The sequence below is a fragment of the Oncorhynchus keta genome, unplaced genomic scaffold, assembly GCF_023373465.1.
Source record: "Oncorhynchus keta strain PuntledgeMale-10-30-2019 unplaced genomic scaffold, Oket_V2 Un_scaffold_15791_pilon_pilon, whole genome shotgun sequence".
In the NCBI taxonomy this organism is placed as follows: domain Eukaryota; kingdom Metazoa; phylum Chordata; class Actinopteri; order Salmoniformes; family Salmonidae; genus Oncorhynchus; species Oncorhynchus keta.
Genome location: NW_026290803.1, coordinates 117,264 through 139,913, shown reverse-complemented (window position 1 = coordinate 139,913; position 22,650 = coordinate 117,264). Strand labels below are relative to the sequence as shown.

The following is a 22,650-nucleotide window of genomic DNA, read 5'->3' as shown; positions in this document are numbered from 1 at the left end:
CAGAACTGGGTTAACATGACCTCAATAACAGCCCAGTCCATCAATTCAGTTATTAAATAGGTAGGCCAGCCTTCAGAACCGGTTAACATGACCTCAATAACAGCCCAGTCCATCAATTCAGTTGTTAAATAGGTAGGCCAGCCTTCAGAACTGGGTTAACATGACCTCAATAACAGCCCAGTCCATCAATTCAGTTATTAAATAGGTAGGCCATCCTTCAGAACTGGTTAACATGACCTCAATAACAGCCCAGTCCCCTCCGGTGCCGACACATTCAGAAATCAAAAGATCGTTTGGTATTCTAGTTTAAATACTCTGACGAAGGCCACGAGAACAGGAAACGGTTTTCAATGAGAAAACAGAAATCCTCTTTGGTCAAATTTTTTATTTTACCTTTATTTAACCAGGCAAGTCAGTTAAGAACAAATTCTTATTTTCAATGGCGGCCGAGGAACAGTGGTTTTAACTGCCTTGATCAGGGGCAGAACGACAGATTTGTACCTTGTCAGCTCGGGGATTTGAACTTGTAACCTACTAGTCAAACGCTCTAACCACTAGGCTACCCTGCCGCCCCATTTAAAGTGATCGATTTTCAAAATGTTGCATACTATTTAAAACAAAAAAAACTAAAAATATGTATACTCAATCGGACCACTATTTAGGACGCTGGGTATTTGGTCGTTGGCTTTAACAGCAGATACAGAGGAAGAGAAGGTAGAGAGGAGGGAGTGGAAGGATGACAGAACGTGACTTTAACAGCAGATACAGAGGAAGAGAAGGTAGAGAGGAGGGAGTGGAAGGATGACAGAACGTGACTTTAACAGCAGATACAGAGGAAGAGAAGGTAGAGAGGAGGGAGTGGAAGGATGATAGAACGTGACTTTAACAGCAGATACAGAGGAAGAGAAGGTAGAGAGGAGGGAGTGGAAGGATGATAGAACGTGACTTTAACAGCAGATACAGAGGAAGAGGAGGGAGTGGAAGGATGACAGAACGTGACTTTAACAGCAGATACAGAGGAAGAGAAGGTAGAGAGGAGGGAGTGGAAGGATGATAGAACGTGACTTTAACAGCAGATACAGAGGAAGAGGGAGTGGAAGGATGATAGAACGTGACTATAACAGCAGATACAGAGGAAGAGGAGGGAGTGGAAGGATGATAGAACGTGACTATAACAGCAGATACAGAGGAAGAGGAGGGAGTGGAAGGATGACAGAACGTGACTATAACAGCAGATACAGAGGAAGGAAGAGGAGGGAGTGGAAGGATGATAGAATGTGACTTTAACAGCAGATACAGAGGAAGAGAAGGTAGAGAGGAGGGAGTGGAAGGATGACAGAACGTGACTTTAACAGCAGATACAGAGGAAGAGGGGGAGTGGAAGGATGATAGAACATGACTTTAACAGCAGATACAGAGGAAGAGGAGGGAGTGGAAGGATGATAGAACGTGACTTTAACAGCAGATACAGAGGAAGAGAAGGTAGAGAGGAGGGAGTGGAAGGATGACAGAACATGACTTTATCAGCAGATACAGAGGAAGAGAAGGGAGTGGAAGGATGACAGAACGTGACTTTAACAGCAGATACAGAGGAAGAGGAGGGAGTGGAAGGATGATAGAATGTGACTTTAACAGCAGATACAGAGGAAGGTAGAGAGGAGGGAGTGGAAGGATGATAGGTTCATTTTCACTCAGCTGCCCACCGCCCTGTTCTGTAAGCTATACCCCCTCCAGACCAAGACGGGTAACCTGTGATCTCTATATATATATATATATATCCTCCAGACCAAGACAACTAACCTGTGATCTCTATATATATATCCTCTAGACCAAGACGGCTAACCTGTGATCTCTATATATATCCTCCAGACCAAGACAACTAACCTGTGATCTCTATATATATCCTCCAGACCAAGACAACTAACCTGTGATATATATATATATATATATCCTCCAGACCAAGACAACTAACCTGTGATCTCTCTATATATATATATATATCCTCCAGACCAAGACAACTAACCTGTGATCTCTATATATATATATATATATATATATATATATATATATATATATATATATCCTCCAGACCAAGACAACTAACCTGTGATCTCTATATATATCCTCCAGACCAAGACAACTAACCTGTGATCTCTATATATATCCTCCAGACCAAGACAACTAACCTGTGATCTCTATATATATCCTCCAGACCAAGACAACTAACCTGTGATCTCTATATATATATCCTCCAGACCAAGACAACTAACCTGTGATCTCTATATATATATCCTCCAGACCAAGACAACTAACCTGTGATCTCTATATATATATCCTCCAGACCAAGACAACTAACCTGTGATCTCTCTATATATATCCTCCAGACCAAGACAACTAACCTGTGATCTCTATATATATCCTCCAGACCAAGACAACTAACCTGTGATCTCTCTATATATATCCTCCAGACCAAGAAGGCTAACCTGTGATCTCTATATATATCCTCCAGACCAAGACAACTAACCTGTGATCTCTATATATATATCCTCCAGACCAAGACAACTAACCTGTGATCTCTCTATATATCCTCCAGACCAAGACAACTAACCTGTGATCTCTATATATATCCTCCAGACCAAGACAACTAACCTGTGGTCTCTATATATATATATATATATATATCCTCCAGACCAAGACAACTAACCTGTGATCTCTATATATATCCTCCAGACCAAGACAACTAACCTGTGATCTCTATATATATATCCTCCAGACCAAGACAACTAACCTGTGATCTATATATATATATATATATATATCCTCCAGACCAAGACAACTAACCTGTGATCTCTATATATATCCTCCAGACCAAGACAACTAACCTGTGATCTCTATATATATCCTCCAGACCAAGACAACTAACCTGTGATCTCTCTATATATATCCTCCAGACCAAGACAACTAACCTGTGATCTCTATATATATCCTCCAGACCAAGACAACTAACCTGTGATCTCTATATATATATATATATATATCCTCCAGACCAAGACAACTAACCTGTGATCTCTATATATATCCTCCAGACCAAGACAACTAACCTGTGATCTCTATATATATATATATATATCCTCCAGACCAAGACAACTAACCTGTGATCTCTATATATATCCTCCAGACCAAGACAACTAACCTGTGATCTCTATATATATCCTCCAGACCAAGACAACTAACCTGTGATCTATATATATATCCTCCAGACCAAGACAACTAACCTGTGATCTCTATATATATCCTCCAGACCAAGAAGGCTAACCTGTGATCTCTATATATATCCTCCAGACCAAGACAACTAACCTGTGGTCTCTATATATATCCTCCAGACCAAGACAACTAACCTGTGGTCTCTATATATATCCTCCAGACCAAGACAACTAACCTGTGATCTCTATATATATCCTCTAGACCAAGACAACTAACCTGTGATCTATATATATATCCTCTAGACCAAGACAACTAACCTGTGATCTCTATATATATCCTCCAGACCAAGACAACTAACCTGTGATCTCTATATATATCCTCTAGACCAAGACAACTAACCTGTGGTCTCTATATATATCCTCCAGACCAAGACAACTAACCTGTGATCTCTATATATATCCTCCAGACCAAGACAACTAACCTGTGATATATATATATATCCTCTAGACCAAGACAACTAACCTGTGATCTCTATATATATATATATATATATATATATATATATATATATATATCCTCCAGACCAAGACAACTAACCTGTGATATATATATATATATCCTCCAGACCAAGACAACTAACCTGTGATCTCTATATATATCCTCCAAGACAACTAACCTGTGATCTCTATATATATCCTCCAGACCAAGACAACTAACCTGTGATCTCTCTATATATCCTCCTCCAGACCAAGACAACTAACCTGTGATCTCTATATATATCCTCCAAGACAACTAACCTGTGATCTCTATATATATCCTCCAAGACAACTAACCTGTGATCTCTATATATATCCTCCAGACCAAGACAACTAACCTGTGATCTCTATATATATCCTCCAAGACAACTAACCTGTGATCTCTATATATATCCTCCAGACCAAGACAACTAACCTGTGATCTCTCTATATATCCTCCAGACCAAGACAACTAACCTGTGATCTCTATATATATCCTCCAGACCAAGACAACTAACCTGTGATCTCTATATATATCCTCCAGACCAAGACAACTAACCTGTGATATATATATATATCCTCCAGACCAAGACAACTAACCTGTGGTCTCTATATATATCCTCCAGACCAAGACAACTAACCTGTGGTCTCTATATATATCCTCCAGACCAAGACAACTAACCTGTGGTCTCTATATATATATCCTCCAGACCAAGACAACTAACCTGTGGTCTCTATATATATCCTCCAGACCAAGACAACTAACCTGTGGTCTCTATATATATCCTCCAGACCAAGACAACTAACCTGTGATCTCTATATATATCCTCCAGACCAAGACAACTAACCTGTGATCTATATATATATCCTCCAGACCAAGACAACTAACCTGTGATCTCTATATATATCCTCCAAGACAACTAACCTGTGATCTCTATATATATCCTCCAGACCAAGACAACTAACCTGTGGTCTCTATATATATCTCCAGACCAAGACAACTAACCTGTGATCTCTATATATATCCTCCAGACCAAGACAACTAACCTGTGATCTCTATATATATCCTCCAGACCAAGACAACTAACCTGTGATCTCTATATATATCCTCTAGACCAAGACAACTAACCTGTGATCTATATATATATATCCTCCAGACCAAGACAACTAACCTGTGATCTCTATATATATCCTCCAGACCAAGACAACTAACCTGTGATCTCTCTATATATCCTCCAGACCAAGACAACTAACCTGTGGCAGTACCTGAGGAGGAGCGGCCTGTCGGTGCGTCAGGAGCTCTTCCTACCCAGGCTAGTCTTCCTCGCCCCAGACTGCCAGCTGGATGAAGAGTTGAGGAAGAGGAGGGAGCTGGTCTCCCACAGTCAAATAGATGAGTTCCTCCGCTCCTTCAGAGAGGACTATGTAGCCTGGATATCAGACGCCCTGACTCCTGCCTGGCTGTCTGGTGAGTGGAGGAGGCGTTGTGGGTTTTTGGGTCACAAATACTTTTTTTTTTCTACTATTTTGTAAATAAGAATGGATGTGTTGGATAAGAAAATACTTTAAACTGTCATATTTCCCCAAAATATAGTGAAATAAGGGAGATTTTCAATATTTCTAAGCTAATCAATATTTACTACTGTTAGCCTCGTCTGCCATTCATTGCTTGCTGTACTGCTGAAGGTAGACAGAGATGCACATTTGCGTGTGTTTTAAGCGTTTTGTAAATCCTGTTTTCTTTTTGTTTCCTCCGTGTCCTGCAGGTCACCTGTCGTACCGTCAGATAGGGGAGCTGAAACAAGTGGTGAGGAAAATGGGGACCTGGGACCTGGTCAGACTACAGGGAGGAGAGCAGCTCAAGGTGGCTTTTACAACTTAATGGATATTAATACCTGCCATTTTGCAGACTCTTTTATCCTGTGTGTGTGTGTGTGTGTGTGTGTGTGTGTGTGTGTGTGTGTGTGTGTGTGTGTGTGTGTGATAAATATGGGTGGCCCCGGGAATCGAACCCACATTCCGCGAGGTACCTGCGCTGTGCTCTACCAACTGAGTCACTCAGGACTCCCATAGCCTTGTATTTCTACATTTTAATAAATCATTATAAAGTAGGCTTCTTTCTAGTGCTGTACTGAAACCAAAAGACACTTTTTGTTTTACTGTGAAGTGCGTGTCATTAATTGTTTTAATTAAAGTTTGTCTGTACTTGGTTTGAAGGGAGACTTCCGGAGCTGTCCTTACATCGCTCTGAACCGCCAGGAGACTGACACCATGGAGTTCTTTAAGATCAAAACCCTGTCTGCTAATTCGCTGTGGGCTCTGCTGGGACACGCCCCTCAGGTTAGTGCACCCCGCCCCGCCGCAGTCGTCGTGACAACCAGCGCACAGTATTGAGCTGTGATTGGTTAATACGGTTGTGATTCTGCCCACTGACTGAAAGACCAAACACAAGGGCTTAGAAAGAGGAGTGGCTTGCCTCTACAACGCCTTGGCCAGACGAGGATCTGAAATCGGGGGCAGAGAAGAGTGAAAACCCTGTGTTAGGGATGGGGGTTTTAGGGTTCCCGAGTGACTCAGCGGTCTAAGGCACTGCATCTCAGCGCTAGAGGCTTCACCGGGCTGTATCACAACCGGCCATGATCGGGAATCCCATAGGGCGGCGCACAATTGGCTCAGCGTCGTCCGTGGATTTCCGGCTGCTCCAGTTGGCCTTTGTCCAAACCTGATAGCCACTCTGACCGAGTGCTCAGGAACCCTTACTGCTGTACTGAGATGGAACAGGAATTCAATTACACTTCGACTGTGGAATTCAGTTACACTTCGACTGTGGAATTCAGTTACACTTCGACTGTGGAATTCAGTTACACTTCGACTGTGGAATTCAGTTACACTTCGACTGTGGAATTCAGTTACACTTCGACTGTGGAATTCAGTTACACTTCGACTGTGGAATTCAGTTACACTTCGACTGTGGAATTCAGTTACACTTCGACTGTGGAATTCAGTTACACTTCGACTGTGGAATTCAGTTACACTTCGATCAATCAATCAATCCAATTGTATTTATATAGCCCTTCGTACATCAGCTGATATCTCAAAGTGCTGTACAGAAACCCAGCCTAAAACCTCAAACAGCAAGCAATGCAGGTGTAGAAGCACGGTGGCTAGGAAAAACTCCCTAGAAAGGCCAGAACTCTAGGAAGAAACCTAGAGAGGAACCAGGCTATGAGGGGTGGCCAGTCCTCTTCTGGCTGTGCAGGGTGGAGATTATAAACCTAGAACATGGAACCAAGATGTTCAAATGTTCTAAATGACCAGCAGGAGATTATAAACCTAGTACCAGTCAAATGTTTGGACACCTTTCTCATTCAAGGGTTTTATAAACTTTATTTTTACTATTTTCTGGCTGTGCCATTATAAATAATAGTGAACCCTTCATTTTTCAGGCACCTGATTGGCTGTGCTTGGAAATTATAATAGAACAAGGTAAGATGTTCAAATGTTCATAAATGACCAGCATGATAATATATTATATAAAGTACCAGTCAAAAGCTGACTAGATTTTCTCATTTGGGTTTTCCCATTTTTACTATTTTTAATTATAGAATAAGTATCTTCATTTTTCAGGCACATGATTGGCCAAATATAATGTCAACAAGGTAGAGCATTGGGCTCTTGATAATAAATTATATAAATTACTAGTATCTTTCCATTTTGTCAACCTCCCAGCTCTTAAATTTAATTATACAGTCAGTATCTTCAGGCCCGTTTGTCAACAGGCAGCACAGCTCTTAAATCTAATTATACAGTCAGTATCTTCAGGCCCATTTGTCAACAGGCAGCACAGCTCTTAAATCTAATTATACAGTCAGTATCTTCAGGCCCGTTTGTCAACAGGCAGCACAGCTCTTAAATCTAATTATACAGTCAGTATCTTCAGGCCCATTTGTCAACAGGCAGCACAGCTCTTAAATCTAATTATACAGTCAGTATCTTCAGGCCCATTTTTCAACAGGCAGCACAGCTCTTAAATCTAATTATACAGTCAGTATCTTCAGGCCCATTTGTCAACAGGCAGCACAGCTCTTAAATCTAATTATACAGTCAGTATCTTCAGGCCCATTTGTCAACAGGCAGCACAGCTCTTAAATCTTATCTGGTTTGGACCCGAAACTCAGACACGTTTGTCAGACCCTCTAAGGCCGGCAGGTCTTTGATTTGTTACCAGTACTGTAACTACATGGGCTCCGATACGACGCCACCTGCCACCTAATTACGCTGCTGTTTGGGTAGAAGGAATAGACGGCGCCAGGTTTGTTTATTAGATCAGATCCGTAGCAAAACATTTTAAATGTTGGGCTCAAAGGCTAGGGCCCTAAAATCTGGGGAGGATAATGCCTCGGGCCCTTGACAACTTACCTGGGCTCTTGGGCTAAGGGATTCTGTGTCTTTTCTATGGGTTCTGGTGAGGACATTGGAGAAGGCAGGGAACCATCAGACTCCAGTATGATGGAGTGCAGCGGGCTGTAATGGACTAAATGATGGTTTATATTCGTAGCCCGCTGTTCTCGGGTCGTGTGTGTCCTCTCACTCAGAGTTGTACTGGTCGGGGCTAGTGTAACAGTATAACTTTAGACCGTCCCCTCGCCCCATACCCGGGCGCGAACCAGGGACCCTCTGCACACACCAACAACAGTCACCCACGAAGCATCGTTACCCATCGCTCCACAAAAGCCACGGCCCTTGTAGAGCAAAGGGGGAACCACCACTTCAAGGTCTCAGAGCAAGTGACGTCACGATTTGAAACCCTATTTAGCGCCGCACCGCGAACTAAGCTAGCCGTTTCACATCCGTTACAAAATAGTTTTTGAAGGCAGTGCTTCTTGTCTTCGCCTCTAGTTAAAAGTGCGATGGTGCATCTCTGCTTCCAGCTCCTAAGCAACTTTGCAGTTTTTTTGTGTGTTTTATTTCTACAAGCATTTCGCTACACCTGCAATAGCAAAAAATATGTATGTAACCAATAGCATTTGATTATGGCACATCTAGGTCTGCAATTAGTCATTTAGCAGACTCTCCAATTCAGAGCCACACAGTAGTTAGCTAGGTGGGACGACCACGTGTCACTGTAGTTAGCTAGGTGAGACGACCACGTATCACTGTAGTTAGCTAGGTGGGGCGACCACGCGTCACTGTAGTTAGCTAGGTGGGACGACCACGCGTCACTGTAGTTAGCTAGGTGGGCGACCACGTATCACTGTAGTTAGCTAGGTGGGGCGACCACGCGTCACTGTAGTTAGCTAGGTGGGGCGACCACGCGTCACTGTAGTTAGCTAGGTGGGACGACCACGCGTCACTGTAGTTAGCTAGGTGGGGCGACCACGCTTCACTGTAGTTAGCTAGGTGGGGCGACCACGCGTCACTGTAGTTAGCTAGGTGGGGCGACCACGCGTCACTGTTGTTAGCTAGGTGGGGCGACCACGCGTCACTGTAGTTAGCTAGGTGGGGCGACCACGCGTCACTGTAGTTAGCTAGGTGGGGCGACCACGCGTCACTGTAGTTAGCTAGGTGGGGCGACCACGCGTCACTGTAGTTAGCTAGGTGGGGCGACCACGCGTCACTGTAGTTAGCTGGGTGGGGCGACCACGCGTCACTGTAGTTAGCTGGGTGGGGCGACCACGCGTCACTGTAGTTAGCTAGGTGGGGCGACCACGCGTCACTGTAGTTAGCTAGGTGGGGCGACCACGCGTCACTGTAGTTAGCTAGGTGGGGCGACCACGCGTCACTGTAGTTAGCTAGGTGGGGCGACCACGCGTCACTGTAGTTAGCTAGGTGGGACGACCACGCGTCACTGTAGTTAGCTAGGTGGGGCGACCACGCGTCACTGTAGTTAGCTAGGTGGGGCGACCACGCGTCACTGTAGTTAGCTAGGTGGGACGACCACGCGTCACTGTAGTTAGCTAGGTGGGGCGACCACGCGTCACTGTAGTTAGCTAGGTGGGGCGACCACGCGTCACTGTAGTTAGCTAGGTGGGACGACCACGCGTCACTGTAGTTAGCTAGGTGGGACGACCACGCGTCACTGTAGTTAGCTAGGTGGGGCGACCACGCGTCACTGTAGTTAGCTAGGTGGGGCGACCACGCGTCACTGTAGTTAGCTAGGTGGGGCGACCACGCGTCACTGTAGTTAGCTAGGTGGGACGACCACGCGTCACTGTAGTTAGCTAGGTGGGGCGACCACGCCTCACTGTAGTTAGCTAGGTGGGACGACCACGCCTCACTGTAGTTAGCTAGGTGGGACGACCACGCCTCACTGTAGTTAGCTAGGTGGGACGACCACGCCTCACTGTAGTTAGCTAGGTGGGGCGACCACGCCTCACTGTAGTTAGCTAGGTGGGGCGACCACGCCTCACTGTAGTTAGCTAGGTGGGACGACCACGCCTCACTGTAGTTAGCTAGGTGGGACGACCACGCCTCACTGTAGTTAGCTAGGTGGGACGACCACGCCTCACTGTAGTTAGCTAGGTGGGACGACCACGCCTCACTGTAGTTTGCTAGGTGGGACTGCGTGACTATATTTAGCTAGGTGGGGCGACCACGTGTCCTGACCTTGCTCTAGAGTATTTGTTCTTCATAGAATACATTGCCTACCTACTCCTTCCTGTCCTTCTATTGGCCAGGTCCTACTGTGTTCTCCCATCATGAGCATCCCAAGGGGAGACTTTGGCTCCGGGAGCTCCAGACAGAGATTCGGTAGGGTCAGTGACGTAGCGGTAGGTTCGGTGGTCAGTGACGTAGCGGTAGGTTCGGTGGTCAGGGTCGGTGGCGGTAGGTTCGGTGGTCAGGGTCTGTGGCGGTAGGTTCGGTGGTCAGGGTCTGTGGCGGTAGGTTCGGTGGTCAGGGTCTGTGGCGGTAGGTTCGGTGGTCAGTGACGGTGGCGGTAGGTTCGGTGGTCAGTGACGTAGCGGTGGTTCGGTGGTCAGTGACGTGGCGGTAGGTTCGGTGGTCAGGGTCTGTGGCGGTAGGTTCGGTGGTCAGGGTCTGTGGCGGTGGTTCGGTGGTCAGGGTCTGTGGCGGTAGGTTCGGTGGTCAGGGTCGGTGGCGGTAGGTTCGGTGGTCAGGGTCGGTGGCGGTAGGTTCGGTGGTCAGGGTCGGTGGCGGTAGGTTCGGTGGTCAGGGTCTGTGGCGGTAGGTTCGGTGGTCAGGGTCTGTGGCGGTAGGTTCGGTGGTCAGGGTCGGTGGCGGTAGGTTCGGTGGTCAGGGTCGGTGGCGGTAGGTTCGGTGGTCAGGGTCGGTGGCGGTAGGTTCGGTGGTCAGGGTCGGTGGCGGTAGGTTCGGTGGTCAGGGTAGGTTCGGTGGTCACGGCCGGTGGCGGTAGGTTTGTCATCTCACTGGGGTCGTTACCTCAGGTCCTGGAGATTACAGCTGTCCTGTGGCCGTTACCTCAGGTCCTGGAGATTATAGTCCTGGGGCCATTATCTCACTGGGGCCGTTATCTCACTGGGGCCGTTATCTCAGGTCCTGGAGATTACATTTGTCCTGGGGCCGTTATCTCACTGAGGCCGTTATCTCAGGTCCTGGAGATTACAGCTGCTCTCACTGAGGCCGTTACCTCAGGTCCTGGAGATTACAGCTGCTCTCACTGAGGCCGTTATCTCAGGTCCTGGAGATTACAGCTGCTCTCACTGAGGCCGTTACCTCAGGTCCTGGAGATTACAGCTGCTCTCACTGAGGCCGTTCGTTACCTCAGGTCCTGGAGATTACAGCTGTCCTGTGGTTGTCTTCTGTATTAAGTTTGATAGCAGCACAATTTTCTTTTGCACTTTCCTCATTTGGAAAAGTTTTCTGCAGAATGTGTTTGGTCCAGTAATAAAACACAAAGCATTTTTAATTTTTTTCAACAGATGAAAACTGTGGTGGAAATTACCATCGGTTTCAGATTTATTTTCTTCCCATAATTGGAAAAAAGCTCTTCAAAGAAGAGCCAGTGATTTTTGAAATGATTATCTCCAGTGCAGAGTGTGTAGGAGTCCTCTGAGCTTGGGCAATTACACAAAGACAAGTGCTGCGGAGTCCCAGGTGTCTGTTCTTCGCTATAGCAGTGTAGCACAGCGGCGCTGTACCCACTCACAGAGCACCAGACCGGCGATGAACGCTACCCTTTTTTTATGTAACTGTGGCTAATTAAACTCTGTCGTTCTATTATCTCTGTCGTTCTATTATCTCTGCTGAGCGCCGAGCCACGGTGAAGAGTAACGGCGGAGAGATCCCGTGTCCGTCTGTATTGAAGATAACTCAATAGTCCATCCAGGCCCCCTTCTCCTCCTTGTAGGACGATGCCATCATTCTCAAGCCCTCTTTTTGTTCATTGGGTGAAACATTAACATGTGGAAATCCATGTTTTAGATCTAACACAATGGTTAGAAGATGAGGACGTCTGCAGTTGTAGTCAGAATTGACTATTAATATATTTGAATGTTTTTTTTATTTTAAATGCCGTCAATTCTCTTTTTTTTTACCTTTTTATTTAACTAGGCAAGTCTGTTAAGAACAAATTATTATTTACAATGACGGCCTATCTGGGAACAGTGGGTTAACTGCCTTGTTCAGGTGCAGAAACCACTAGGCTACCTCCTACCCACTGTCTAGGGGCCACAGTGTGACGGCCCTGAATTTTTCTGAACCGTCTCAGTGCAGCTCCTTCCAATAGGGCGCTTTCCCTTTAATTCCCAATTAAATAGCCAGCATCAGCTGCACGAAAGTGGGGTTGTGATGGAGACGTGCATGAGGATGTGTTCAACCCTCAGTTCCGAAGCTTCTCTATTCCGTTTGTTTTGTTGCCGTTAAACGTGTGTTTTGTAGCTTAAGAGAGTTTACCCAGGATCGGATCCACTCTTTGCGTCCCTGGACTACACCTCTCCGTCCTTTCTCCGCTGGAGATCTATTGGCGGATTGGATTGTCTGACTGACCGACTGACTACCACCGTTTTGTATACGGTATTTCATTTGTTTGGATGTGATGTATACTGTGATTTATGTAGTTAGTTGTAGTTGAGGACTTAATTAAGAGTTGATCCGCTTTAAAGTTCTGTGGTAAAGTAATTGTTATATTGATTGTATGTTTAGTACTGGGTTTACGCTACACGGAATGAACGGACAAACATCGCGTGACAAAAGTCACTTGAGTTCACTGAACTCCTTTACCGGGCTGGACTCTTTTTAGGCCCGAGGTACAGGACATTTCTGTAGGAACCAGAACTCATTGTGATATTATTATGTGTGTGTGTAATCATTGTTGTTGCTAATACAACCCACGCAACAGAATATAGTTGTTTTTGAAGTTCTTTTCAATGTTTTAAGGGTTTATGAAAAGTTTATTTCATTTACATTTACATTTAAGTCATTTAGCAGACGCTCTTATCCAGAGCGACTTACAAATTGGTGCATACACCTTATGACAACCAGTGGAACAGCCACTTGCATCTAAATCTTGTTGGGGGAGAAGGGGGTGAGAAGGATTACTTACCCTTACTTACCCTATCCTAGGTATTCCTTGAAGAGGTGGGGTTTCAGGTGTCTCCGGAAGGTGGTGATTGACTCCGCTGTCCTAGCGTCGTGAGGGAGTTTGTTCCACCATTGGGGGCCAGAGCAGCGAACAGTTTTGACTGGGCTGAGCGGGAACTGTACTTCCTCAGTGGTAGGGAGGCGAGCAGGCCAGAGGTGGATGAACGCAGTGCCCTTGTTTGGGTGTAGGGCCTGATCAGAGCCTGGAGGTACTGAGGTGCCGTTCCCCTCACAGCTCCGTGGCGAGCACCATGGTCTTGTAGCGGATGCGAGCTTCAACTGGAAGCCAGTGGAGAGAGCGGAGGAGCGGGGTGACGTGAGAGAACTTGGGAAGGTTGAACACCAGACGGGCTGCGGCGTTCTGGATGAGTTGTAGGGGTTTAATGGCACAGGCAGGGAGCCCAGCCAACAGCGAGTTGCAGTAATCAAGACGGGAGATGACAAGTGCCTGGATTAGGACCTGCGCCGCTTCCTGTGTGAGGCAGGGTCGTACTCTGCGGATGTTGTAGAGCATGAACCTACAGGAACGGGACACCGCCTTGATGTTAGTTGAGAACGTCAGGGTGTTGTCCAGGATCACGCCAAGGTTCTTAGCGCTCTGGGAGGAGGACACAATGGAGTTGTCAACCGTGATGGCGAGATCATGGAACGGGCAGTCCTTCCCCGGGAGGAAGAGGAGCTCCGTCTTGCTGAGGTTCAGCTTGAGGTGGTGATCCGTCATCCACACTGATATGTCTGCCAGACATGCAGAGATGCGATTCGCCACCTGGTCATCAGAAGGGGAAAGGAGAAGATTAATTGTGTGTCGTCTGCATAGCAATGATAGGAGAGACCATGTGAGGTTATGACAGAGCCAAGTGACTTGGTGTATAGCGAGAATAAGAGAGGGCCTAGAACAGAGCCCTGGGGGACACCAGTGGTGAGAGCGCGTGGTGAGGAGACAGATTCTCGCCACGCCACCTGGTAGGAGCGACCTGTCAGGTAGGACGCAATCCAAGCGTGGGCCGCGCCGGAGATGCCCAACTCGGAGAGGGTGGAGAGGAGGATCTGATGGTTCACAGTATCGAAGGCAGCCGATAGGTCTAGAAGGATGAGAGCAGAGGAGAGAGAGTTAGCTTTAGCAGTGCGGAGCGCCTCCGTGATACAGAGAAGAGCAGTCTCAGTTGAATGACTAGTCTTGAAACCTGACTGATTTGGATCAAGAAGGTCATTCTGAGAGAGATAGCGGTAGAGCTGGCCAAGGACGGCACGCTCAAGAGTTTTGGAGAGAAAAGAGAGAAGGGATACTGGTCTGTAGTTGTTGACATCGGAGGGATCGAGTGTAGGTTTTTTCAGAAGGGGTGCAACTCTCGCTCTCTTGAAGACGGGAGGGACGTAGCCAGCGGTCAGGGATGAGTTGATGAGCGAGGTGAGGTAAGGGAGAAGGTCTCCGGAAATGGTCTGGAGAAGAGAGGAGGGGATAGGGTCAAGCGGGCAGGTTGTTGGGCGGCCGGCCGTCACAAGACGCGAGATTTCATCTGGAGAGAGAGGGGAGAAAGAGGTCAGAGCATAGGGTAGGGCAGTGTGAGCAGAACCAGCGGTGTCGTTTGACTTAGCAAACGAGGATCGGATGTCATCGACCTTCTTTTCAAAATGGTTGACGAAGTCATCTGCAGAGAGGGAGGAGGGAGGGGGATTCAGGAGGGAGGAGAAGGTGGCAAAGAGCTTCCCTAGGGTTAGAGGCAGATGCTTGGAATTTAGAATGGTAGAAAGTGGCTTTAGCAGCAGAGACAGAGGAGGAAAATGTAGAGAGGAGGGAGTGAAAGGATGCCAGGTCCGCAGGGAGGCGAGTTTTCCTCCATTTCCGCTCGGCTGCCCGGAGCCCTGTTCTGTGAGCTCGCAATGAGTCGTCGAGCCACGGAGCGGGAGGGGAGGACCGAGCCGGCCTGGAGGATAGGGGACATAGGGAGTCAAAGGATGCAGTAAGGGAGGAGAGGAGGGTTGAGGAGGCAGAATCAGGAGATAGGTTGGAGAAAGTTTGAGCAGAGGGAAGAGAAGATAGGATGGAAGAGGAGAGAGTAGCGGGGGAGAGAGCGAAGATTGGGACGGCGCGATACCATCCGAGTAGGGGCAGTGTGGGAAGTGTTGGATGAGAGCGAGAGGGAAAAGGATACAAGGTAGTGGTCGGAGACTTGGAGGGGAGTTGCAATGAGGTTAGTGGAAGAACAGCATCTAGTAAAGATGAGGTCAAGCGTATTGCCTGCCTTGTGAGTAGGGGGAGGGTGAGAGGGTGAGGTCAAAAGAGGAGAGGAGTGGAAAGAAGGAGGCAGAGAGGAATGAGTCAAAGGTAGACGTGGGGAGGTTAAAGTCGCCCAGAACTGTGAGAGGTGAGCCGTCCTCAGGAAAGGAGCTTATCAAGGCATCAAGCTCATTGATGAACTCTCCGAGGAACCTGGAGGGCGATAAATGATAAGGATGTTAAGCTTGAAAGGGCTGGTAACTGTGACAGCATGGAATTCAAAGGAGGCAATAGACAGATGGGTAAGGGGAGAAAGAGAGAAAGACCACTTGGGAGAGATGAGGATCCCGGTGCCACCACCCCGCTGACCAGAAGCTCTCGGGGTGTGCGAGAACACGTGGGCGGACGAGGAGAGAGCAGTAGGAGTAGCAGTGTTATCTGTGGTGATCCATGTTTCCGTCAGTGCCAAGAAGTCAAGGGACTGGAGGGAGGCATAGGCTGAGATGAACTCTGCCTTGTTGGCCACAGATTGGCAGTTCCAGAGGCTACCAGAGACCTGGAACTCCACGTGGGTCGTACGCGCTGGGACCACCAGGTTAGGGTGGTCGCGGCCACGCGGTGTGGAGCGTTTGTATGGTCTGTGCAGAGAGGAGAGAACAGGGATAGACAGACACATAGTTGACAGGCTACAGAAAAGGCTACGCTAATGCAAGGAAATTGGAATGACAAGCGGACTACACGTCTCGAATGTTCAGAAAGTTAAGCTTACGTAGCAAGAATCTTATTGACTAAAATGATTAAAATGATACAGTACTGCTGAAGTAGGCTAGCTGGCAGTAGCTGCGTTGTTGACACTACACTAATCAAGTCGTTCCGTTGAGTGTAATAATTCTACAGTGCTGCTATTCGGGGCTAGCTGGCTAGCTAGCAGTGTTGTTTACGTTACGTTGAGTTAAAAGAACGACAATAGCTGGCTAGCTAACCTAGGAAATCGGTCTAGACTACACAATTATCTTTGAAACAAAGACGGCTATGCAGCTAGCCACGATCAAACAAATCAAACCGCTGCACTGCAATGAAACGAAACGAAAATGTGAAACCACCTGACCGGGTTGTTGAATTCAAAACAGCAGACGTTGGCTAGCTGTTAGCAGTTAGCTGTTGGCTAGCTAGCAGAGTCTCCTACGTTAAGGACGACAAATAGCTGGCTAGCGAACCTCAGTGAATTAAGATAATCACTCCAAGGCTACACACACTAAACTACACAATTATCTTGGAAACAAAGACAGCTATGTAGCTAGCTAACACTGAACTAATCAAGTCGTACAGTTGAGTGAATAGCACTACAGTGATGCTAATCTGTGTGCGTTAGCTAGCTCCTGGGCGAATAGCAGTGAAGGCTACGTTAGGGCGACGAAATACGATAATTATGCAATTATCTCTGATACAATTTCCATCCTGACTTTTACATACGTTACATTTACATTACATTTAAGTCATTTAGCAGACGCTCTTATCCAGAGCGACTTACAAATTGGTGCATACACCTTATGACAACCAGTGGAACAGCCACTTGCATCTAAATCTTGTTGGGGGAGAAGGGGGGTGAGAAGGATTACTTACCCTTACTTACCCTATCCTAGGTATTCCTTGAAGACGTCCTTTGTATTGGTGTAGACTTGACGGACCAGATGGGACTCATTCCCACCCAAACTAAAAGGAGAAACCAATGTTTTCTCTGGTAGGCACAACCTACCTGGCACCCCTATAAATAATAACCTCAAGTCAAAACCGTTACAACAGGTCTATATCATATCCACTGTCCAGGGGCCCCAGGTCTGTATCACATCCTACCCACTGTCTAGGGGCCCCAGGTCTGTATCACATACTACCCACTGTCCAGGGGCTACGGCTCTGAGATCACATCCTACCCACTGTTTAGGGGCCCCAGGTCTGTATCACATCCTACCCACTGTCCAGGGGCCCCAGGTCTGTATCACATCCTACCCACTGTCCAGGGGCCCCAGGTCTGTATCACATCCTACCCACTGTCCAGGGGCCACAGGTCTGTATCACATCCTACCCACTGTCCAGGGGCTACGGGTCTGTATCACATCCTACCCACTGTCTAGGGGCCACAGGTCTGTATCACATCCTACCCACTGTCTAGGGGCCACAGGTCTGTATCATATAACCACTAGGTATCACATCCTACCCACTGTCTAGAGGCCACAGGTCTGTATCACATCCTACCCACTGTCCAGGGGCTACGGGTCTGTATCACATCCTACCCACTGTCTAGAGGCCACAGGTCTGTATCACATCCTACCCACTGTCCAGGGGCCACAGTCACTAAAGCACTCGGTGTATTGTAACGTTCTGTTATTGCTCTGAGTTGATGATGTCATCCCCGCAGTTGATTTCTCCATTGTTTGTCTATGCGATCTAGTAGTGCCAGGTTACGACTGGCTCCCCAAAATGCCACCCTAATACCTAATGGGTCCTGGTCAGAAGTAGTGCATTGAATAGGGTGCGGTTTGGGACACACGGCGTAGATTCTAATTCAGAACCCCAGTTCCCATCTGTTATGTTGAATCCCCACATAAACCAGTTAACAGACACTTTGGCCCATTTCTTTTTTGTGTGTGTCTGTTGTCTCGATAATCAGCCGTTAATAATGCTCAGCATCAATATGCTCTTTTTAAACCCCATTCTGCTTTAGTTAATGGAGTCACAGAGAGGCGGTCAGTGAATGCTCTGGGGGTTAATGGCATTAAGACATGTTTGTAAAGGGCTAAATTAAATCACTCGTAGATTGTAGCTCCGTCAAGTCATGCCAGACAACCAGACAACCCCATTGAAGAAAGAGAGCGGGGGAGAGAGGGAGAGAGGGAGAGGGAGAGGGGGGGAGATTCCTACTCTAACCTCCTCGCAGCAAATGCACTTATGTTGTAGGGACATAAAGTAAGTGGGTCTGGGACGTGAATGGAGCTAAATGGTTATTGGTGCTAGCTGGGTCTCTACTGGCTTCCGGCTGGTCCTGTTATCCCTGTTGCTTCCTCGTTTTACGCTGCTGCTGCTACTCTCATATCCATCACTACAGTATCCCCGTCTCCTTACCCCTATACATATCTACCTCCATCACTACAGTATCCCTGTCTCCTTACCCCTATACATATCTACCACTACAGTGTCCCTGTCTCCTTCCCCCTATACATATCCATCACTACAGTATCCCTGTCTCCTTCCCCCTATACATATCCATCACTACAGTATCCCTGTCTCCTTACCCCTATATATATCCATCACTACAGTATCCCTGTCTCCTTCCCCCTATACATATCTACCTCCATCACTACAGTATCCCTGTCTCCTTACCCCTATACATATCTACCTCCATCACTACAGTATCCCTGTCTCCTTAACCCTATGCATATCCATTACTACAGTATCCCTGTCTCCTTACCCCTGTACATTGTTAATATGGTACTGACCCTGTATATAGTCACCTTCCCCCTATACATATCCATCACTACAGTATCCCTGTACATTGTTGATATAAACTGGGGTTCAGGCTGGAAGACGGTGCAAATAGAAACTGGGGTTCAGGTTGGGAGACGGACGGTGCAGTTAGAAACTGGGGTTCAGGTTGGAAGACGGACGGTGCAGTTAGAAACTGGGGTTCAGGTTGGGAGACGGACGGTGCAGTTAGAAACTGGGGTTCGGGTTGGAAGACGGACGGTGCAGTTAGAAACTGGGGTTCAGGTTGGGAGACGGACGGTGCAGTTAGAAACTGGGGTTCAGGTTGGAAGACGGACGGTGCAGATAGAAACTGGGGTTCAGGCTGGAAGACGGACGGTGCAGTTAGAAACTGGGGTTCAGGTTGGAAGAGGGACGGTGCAGATAGAAACTGGGGTTCAGGTTGGGAGACGGACGGTGCAGATAGAAACTGGGGTTCAGGTTGGGAGACGGACGGTGCAGATAGAAACTGGGGTTCAGGTTGGGAGACGGACGGTGCAGATAGAAACTGGGGTTCAGGTTGGGAGACGGACGGTGCAGATAGAAACTGGGGTTCAGGTTGGGAGACGGACGGTGCAGATAGAAACTGGGGTTCAGGTTGGGAGACGGACGGTGCAGATAGAAACTGGGGTTCAGGTTGGAAGACGGACGGTGCAGATAGAAACTGGGGTTCAGGTTGGAAGACGGACGGTGCAGATAGAAACTGGGGTTCAGGTTGGAAGACGGACGGTGCAGATAGAAACTGGGGTTCAGGCTGGAAGACGGTGCAAATAGAAACTGGGGTTCAGGTTGGAAGACGGACGGTGCAGATAGAAACTGGGGTTCAGGTTGGAAGACGGACGGTGCAGATAGAAACTGGGGTTCAGGCTGGAAGATGGTGCAGATAGAAACTGGGGTTCAGGTTGGGAGACGGACGGTGCAGTTAGAAACTGGGGTTCAGGTTGGGAGACGGACGGTGCAGTTAGAAACTGGGGTTCAGGTTGGAAGACAGACGGTGCAGATAGAAACTGGGGTTCAGGCTGGAAGACGGACGGTGCAGTTAGAAACTGGGGTTCAGGTTGGAAGAGGGACGGTGCAGATAGAAACTGGGGTTCAGGTTGGAAGAGGGACGGTGCAGATAGAAACTGGGGTTCAGGTTGGGAGACGGACGGTGCAGATAGAAACTGGGGTTCAGGTTGGGAGATGGACGGTGCAGATAGAAACTGGGGTTCAGGCTGGGAGACGGATGGTGCAGATAGAAACTGGGGTTCAGGTTGGGAGACGGTGCAGATAGAAACTGGGGTTCAGGTTGGAAGACGGACGGTGCAGATAGAAACTGGGGTTCAGGTTGGGAGACGGTGCAGATAGAAACTGGGGTTCAGGTTGGATGACTGTGCAGTTAGAAACTGGGGTTCAGGTTGGGAGACGGACGGTGCAGATAGAAACTGGGGTTCAGGTTGGGAGACGGACGGTGCAGATAGAAACTGGGGTTCAGGTTGGGAGACGGTGCAGATAGAAACTGGGGTTCAGGTTGGGAGATGGACGGTGCAGATAGAAACTGGGGTTCAGGTTGGGAGGCCTTGGATTTTTCTGATTGAGCTGACATTTGCAGCGTTTAGCGTGAATGATCAAAATGATGTCAAAGCCATAATGTCAATCTACCATCTGATTGAGTCCCGGACCAGTGATTTTGTTTCATCCTCCTTTTCTCTGCTTCCTGCCCCCCAGACAGGAAGCAACAGCTTGTCAGTATAGCTTGAGGTCAGAGGTGTCTGTAGAGGTATAGACCCGAGGTCACAGTCCCCACTGACCCTTGAGAGAGAGGTTGCAGACTGTCAGAGACACCTCCAAGCCAGACTGACCACCATAACTTTAAAACAAACAATAATTTTTTTTTTTTCTATTTTTTTTTTTACAAAAATGTTTTTGTTTGTGAAATGTGATGGAGCTTTACACGTGGAGGACCACTGTTTTGTATGTACATTTAAAAAAATACAACAAATAAGATTTCTCTCCTAAACTAACGGTGACTACTCACATCTCCTCTGTCCTCCCCTGTAGGTGACGGTGAAGATGTATAAACGCGGAGCTCCAGGCTGGCTGGGGAAGCCCCTGACGTCCACCAGCACCATCCCCCACAACACACAGGTCATCTTCCGGATCAACGGAGAGGGAACGGACGCCAGGATCTCCGCCAGCACCATCCAAAGCATCACACTCAGCATATGACTCTTTTTACCCTTGGTTACGGCCCAAATGTCACCCTAAATGGTACACTACTTTTAATGTCGCCCTATATAGTACACTACTTTAGTGTCGCCCTATATAGTACACTACTTTTAATGTCGCCCTATATAGTACACTACTTTTAGTGTCGCCCTATATAGTACACTACTTTTAATGTCGCCCTATATAGTACACTACTTTAGTGTCGCCCTATATAGTACACTACTTTTAGTGTCGCCCTATATAGTACACTACTTTTAATGTCGCCCTAAATAGTACACTACTTTTAGTGTCGCCCTATATAGTACACTACTTTTAGTGTCGCCCTATATAGTACACTACTTTTAGTGTCGCCCTATATAGTACACTACTTTTAGTGTCGCCCTATATAGTACACTACTTTTAGTGTCGCCCTATATAGTACACTACTTTTAGTGTCGCCCTATATAGTACACTACTTTTAGTGTCGCCCTATATAGTACACTACTTTTAGTGCCGCCCTATATAGTACACTACTTTTAGTGCCGCCCTATATAGTACACTACTTTTAGTGTCGCCCTATATAGTACACTACTTTTAGTGTCGCCCTATATAGTACACTACTTTTAGTGTCGCCCTATATAGTACACTACTTTTAGTGTCGCCCTATGTAGTACACTACTTTTAGTGTCGCCCTATGTAGTACACTACTTTTAGTGTCGCCCTATGTAGTACACTACTTTTAGTGTCGCCCTATGTAGTACACTACTTTTAGTGTCGCCCTATGTAGTACACTACTTTTAGTGTCGCCCTATATAGTACACTACTTTTAGTGTCGCCCTATGTAGTACACTACTTTTAGTGTCGCCCTATGTAGTACACTACTTTTAGTGTCGCCCTATGTAGTACACTACTTTTAGTGTCGCCCTATGTAGTACACTACTTTTAGTGTCGCCCTATGTAGTACACTACTTTTAGTGTCGCCCTATGTAGTACACTACTTTTAGTGTCGCCCTATGTAGTACACTACTTTTAGTGTCGCCCTATGTAGTACACTACTTTTAGTGTCACCCTAAGTAGTACACTACTTTTAGTGTCGCCCTAAATAGTACACTACTTTTAGTGTCGCCCTATATAGTACACTACTTTTAATGTCGCCCTATATAGTACACTACTTTTAGTGTCGCCCTATATAGTACACTACTTTTAGTGTCGCCCTATATAGTACACTACTTTTAGTGTCGCCCTATATAGTACACTACTTTTAGTGTCGCCCTATATAGTACACTACTTTTAGTGTCTCCCTAAATAGTACACTACTTTTAATGTCGCCCTATATAGTACACTACTTTTAATGTCGCCCTATATAGTACACTACTTTTAATGTCGCCCTATATAGTACACTACTTTTAGTGTCGCCCTATATAGTACACTACTTTTAGTGTCGCC

At 46.9% G+C, this 22,650-nt stretch overlaps 1 protein-coding gene and 1 long non-coding RNA gene across 4 annotated transcripts in view; one reads left to right on the top strand and one right to left on the bottom strand.

Moving 5' to 3' along the window:
- Positions 1 to 22,650, top strand: part of LOC127927605 (uncharacterized) — a 50,810-nt gene extending 28,160 nt beyond the window's left edge. For all 3 annotated transcript variants that reach the window (XM_052514230.1, XM_052514229.1, XM_052514228.1), the window contains exons 5-8: positions 4,959 to 5,187; positions 5,486 to 5,583; positions 5,937 to 6,059; positions 21,058 to 22,650. In XM_052514230.1, coding sequence (XP_052370190.1) covers positions 4,959 to 5,187; positions 5,486 to 5,583; positions 5,937 to 6,059; positions 21,058 to 21,225 — 618 coding nt within the window. In that variant the 3' untranslated portion in view covers positions 21,226 to 22,650. The remainder of the gene's footprint in view (positions 1 to 4,958; positions 5,188 to 5,485; positions 5,584 to 5,936; positions 6,060 to 21,057) is intronic.
- On the bottom strand, positions 3,186 to 4,976 carry LOC127927608 (uncharacterized). Its single transcript, XR_008128190.1, has 4 exons — positions 4,892 to 4,976; positions 4,767 to 4,848; positions 4,002 to 4,078; positions 3,186 to 3,234 (listed from the first exon to the last, which is right to left on the bottom strand). It is a non-coding gene; the product is annotated as an uncharacterized LOC127927608 (long non-coding RNA).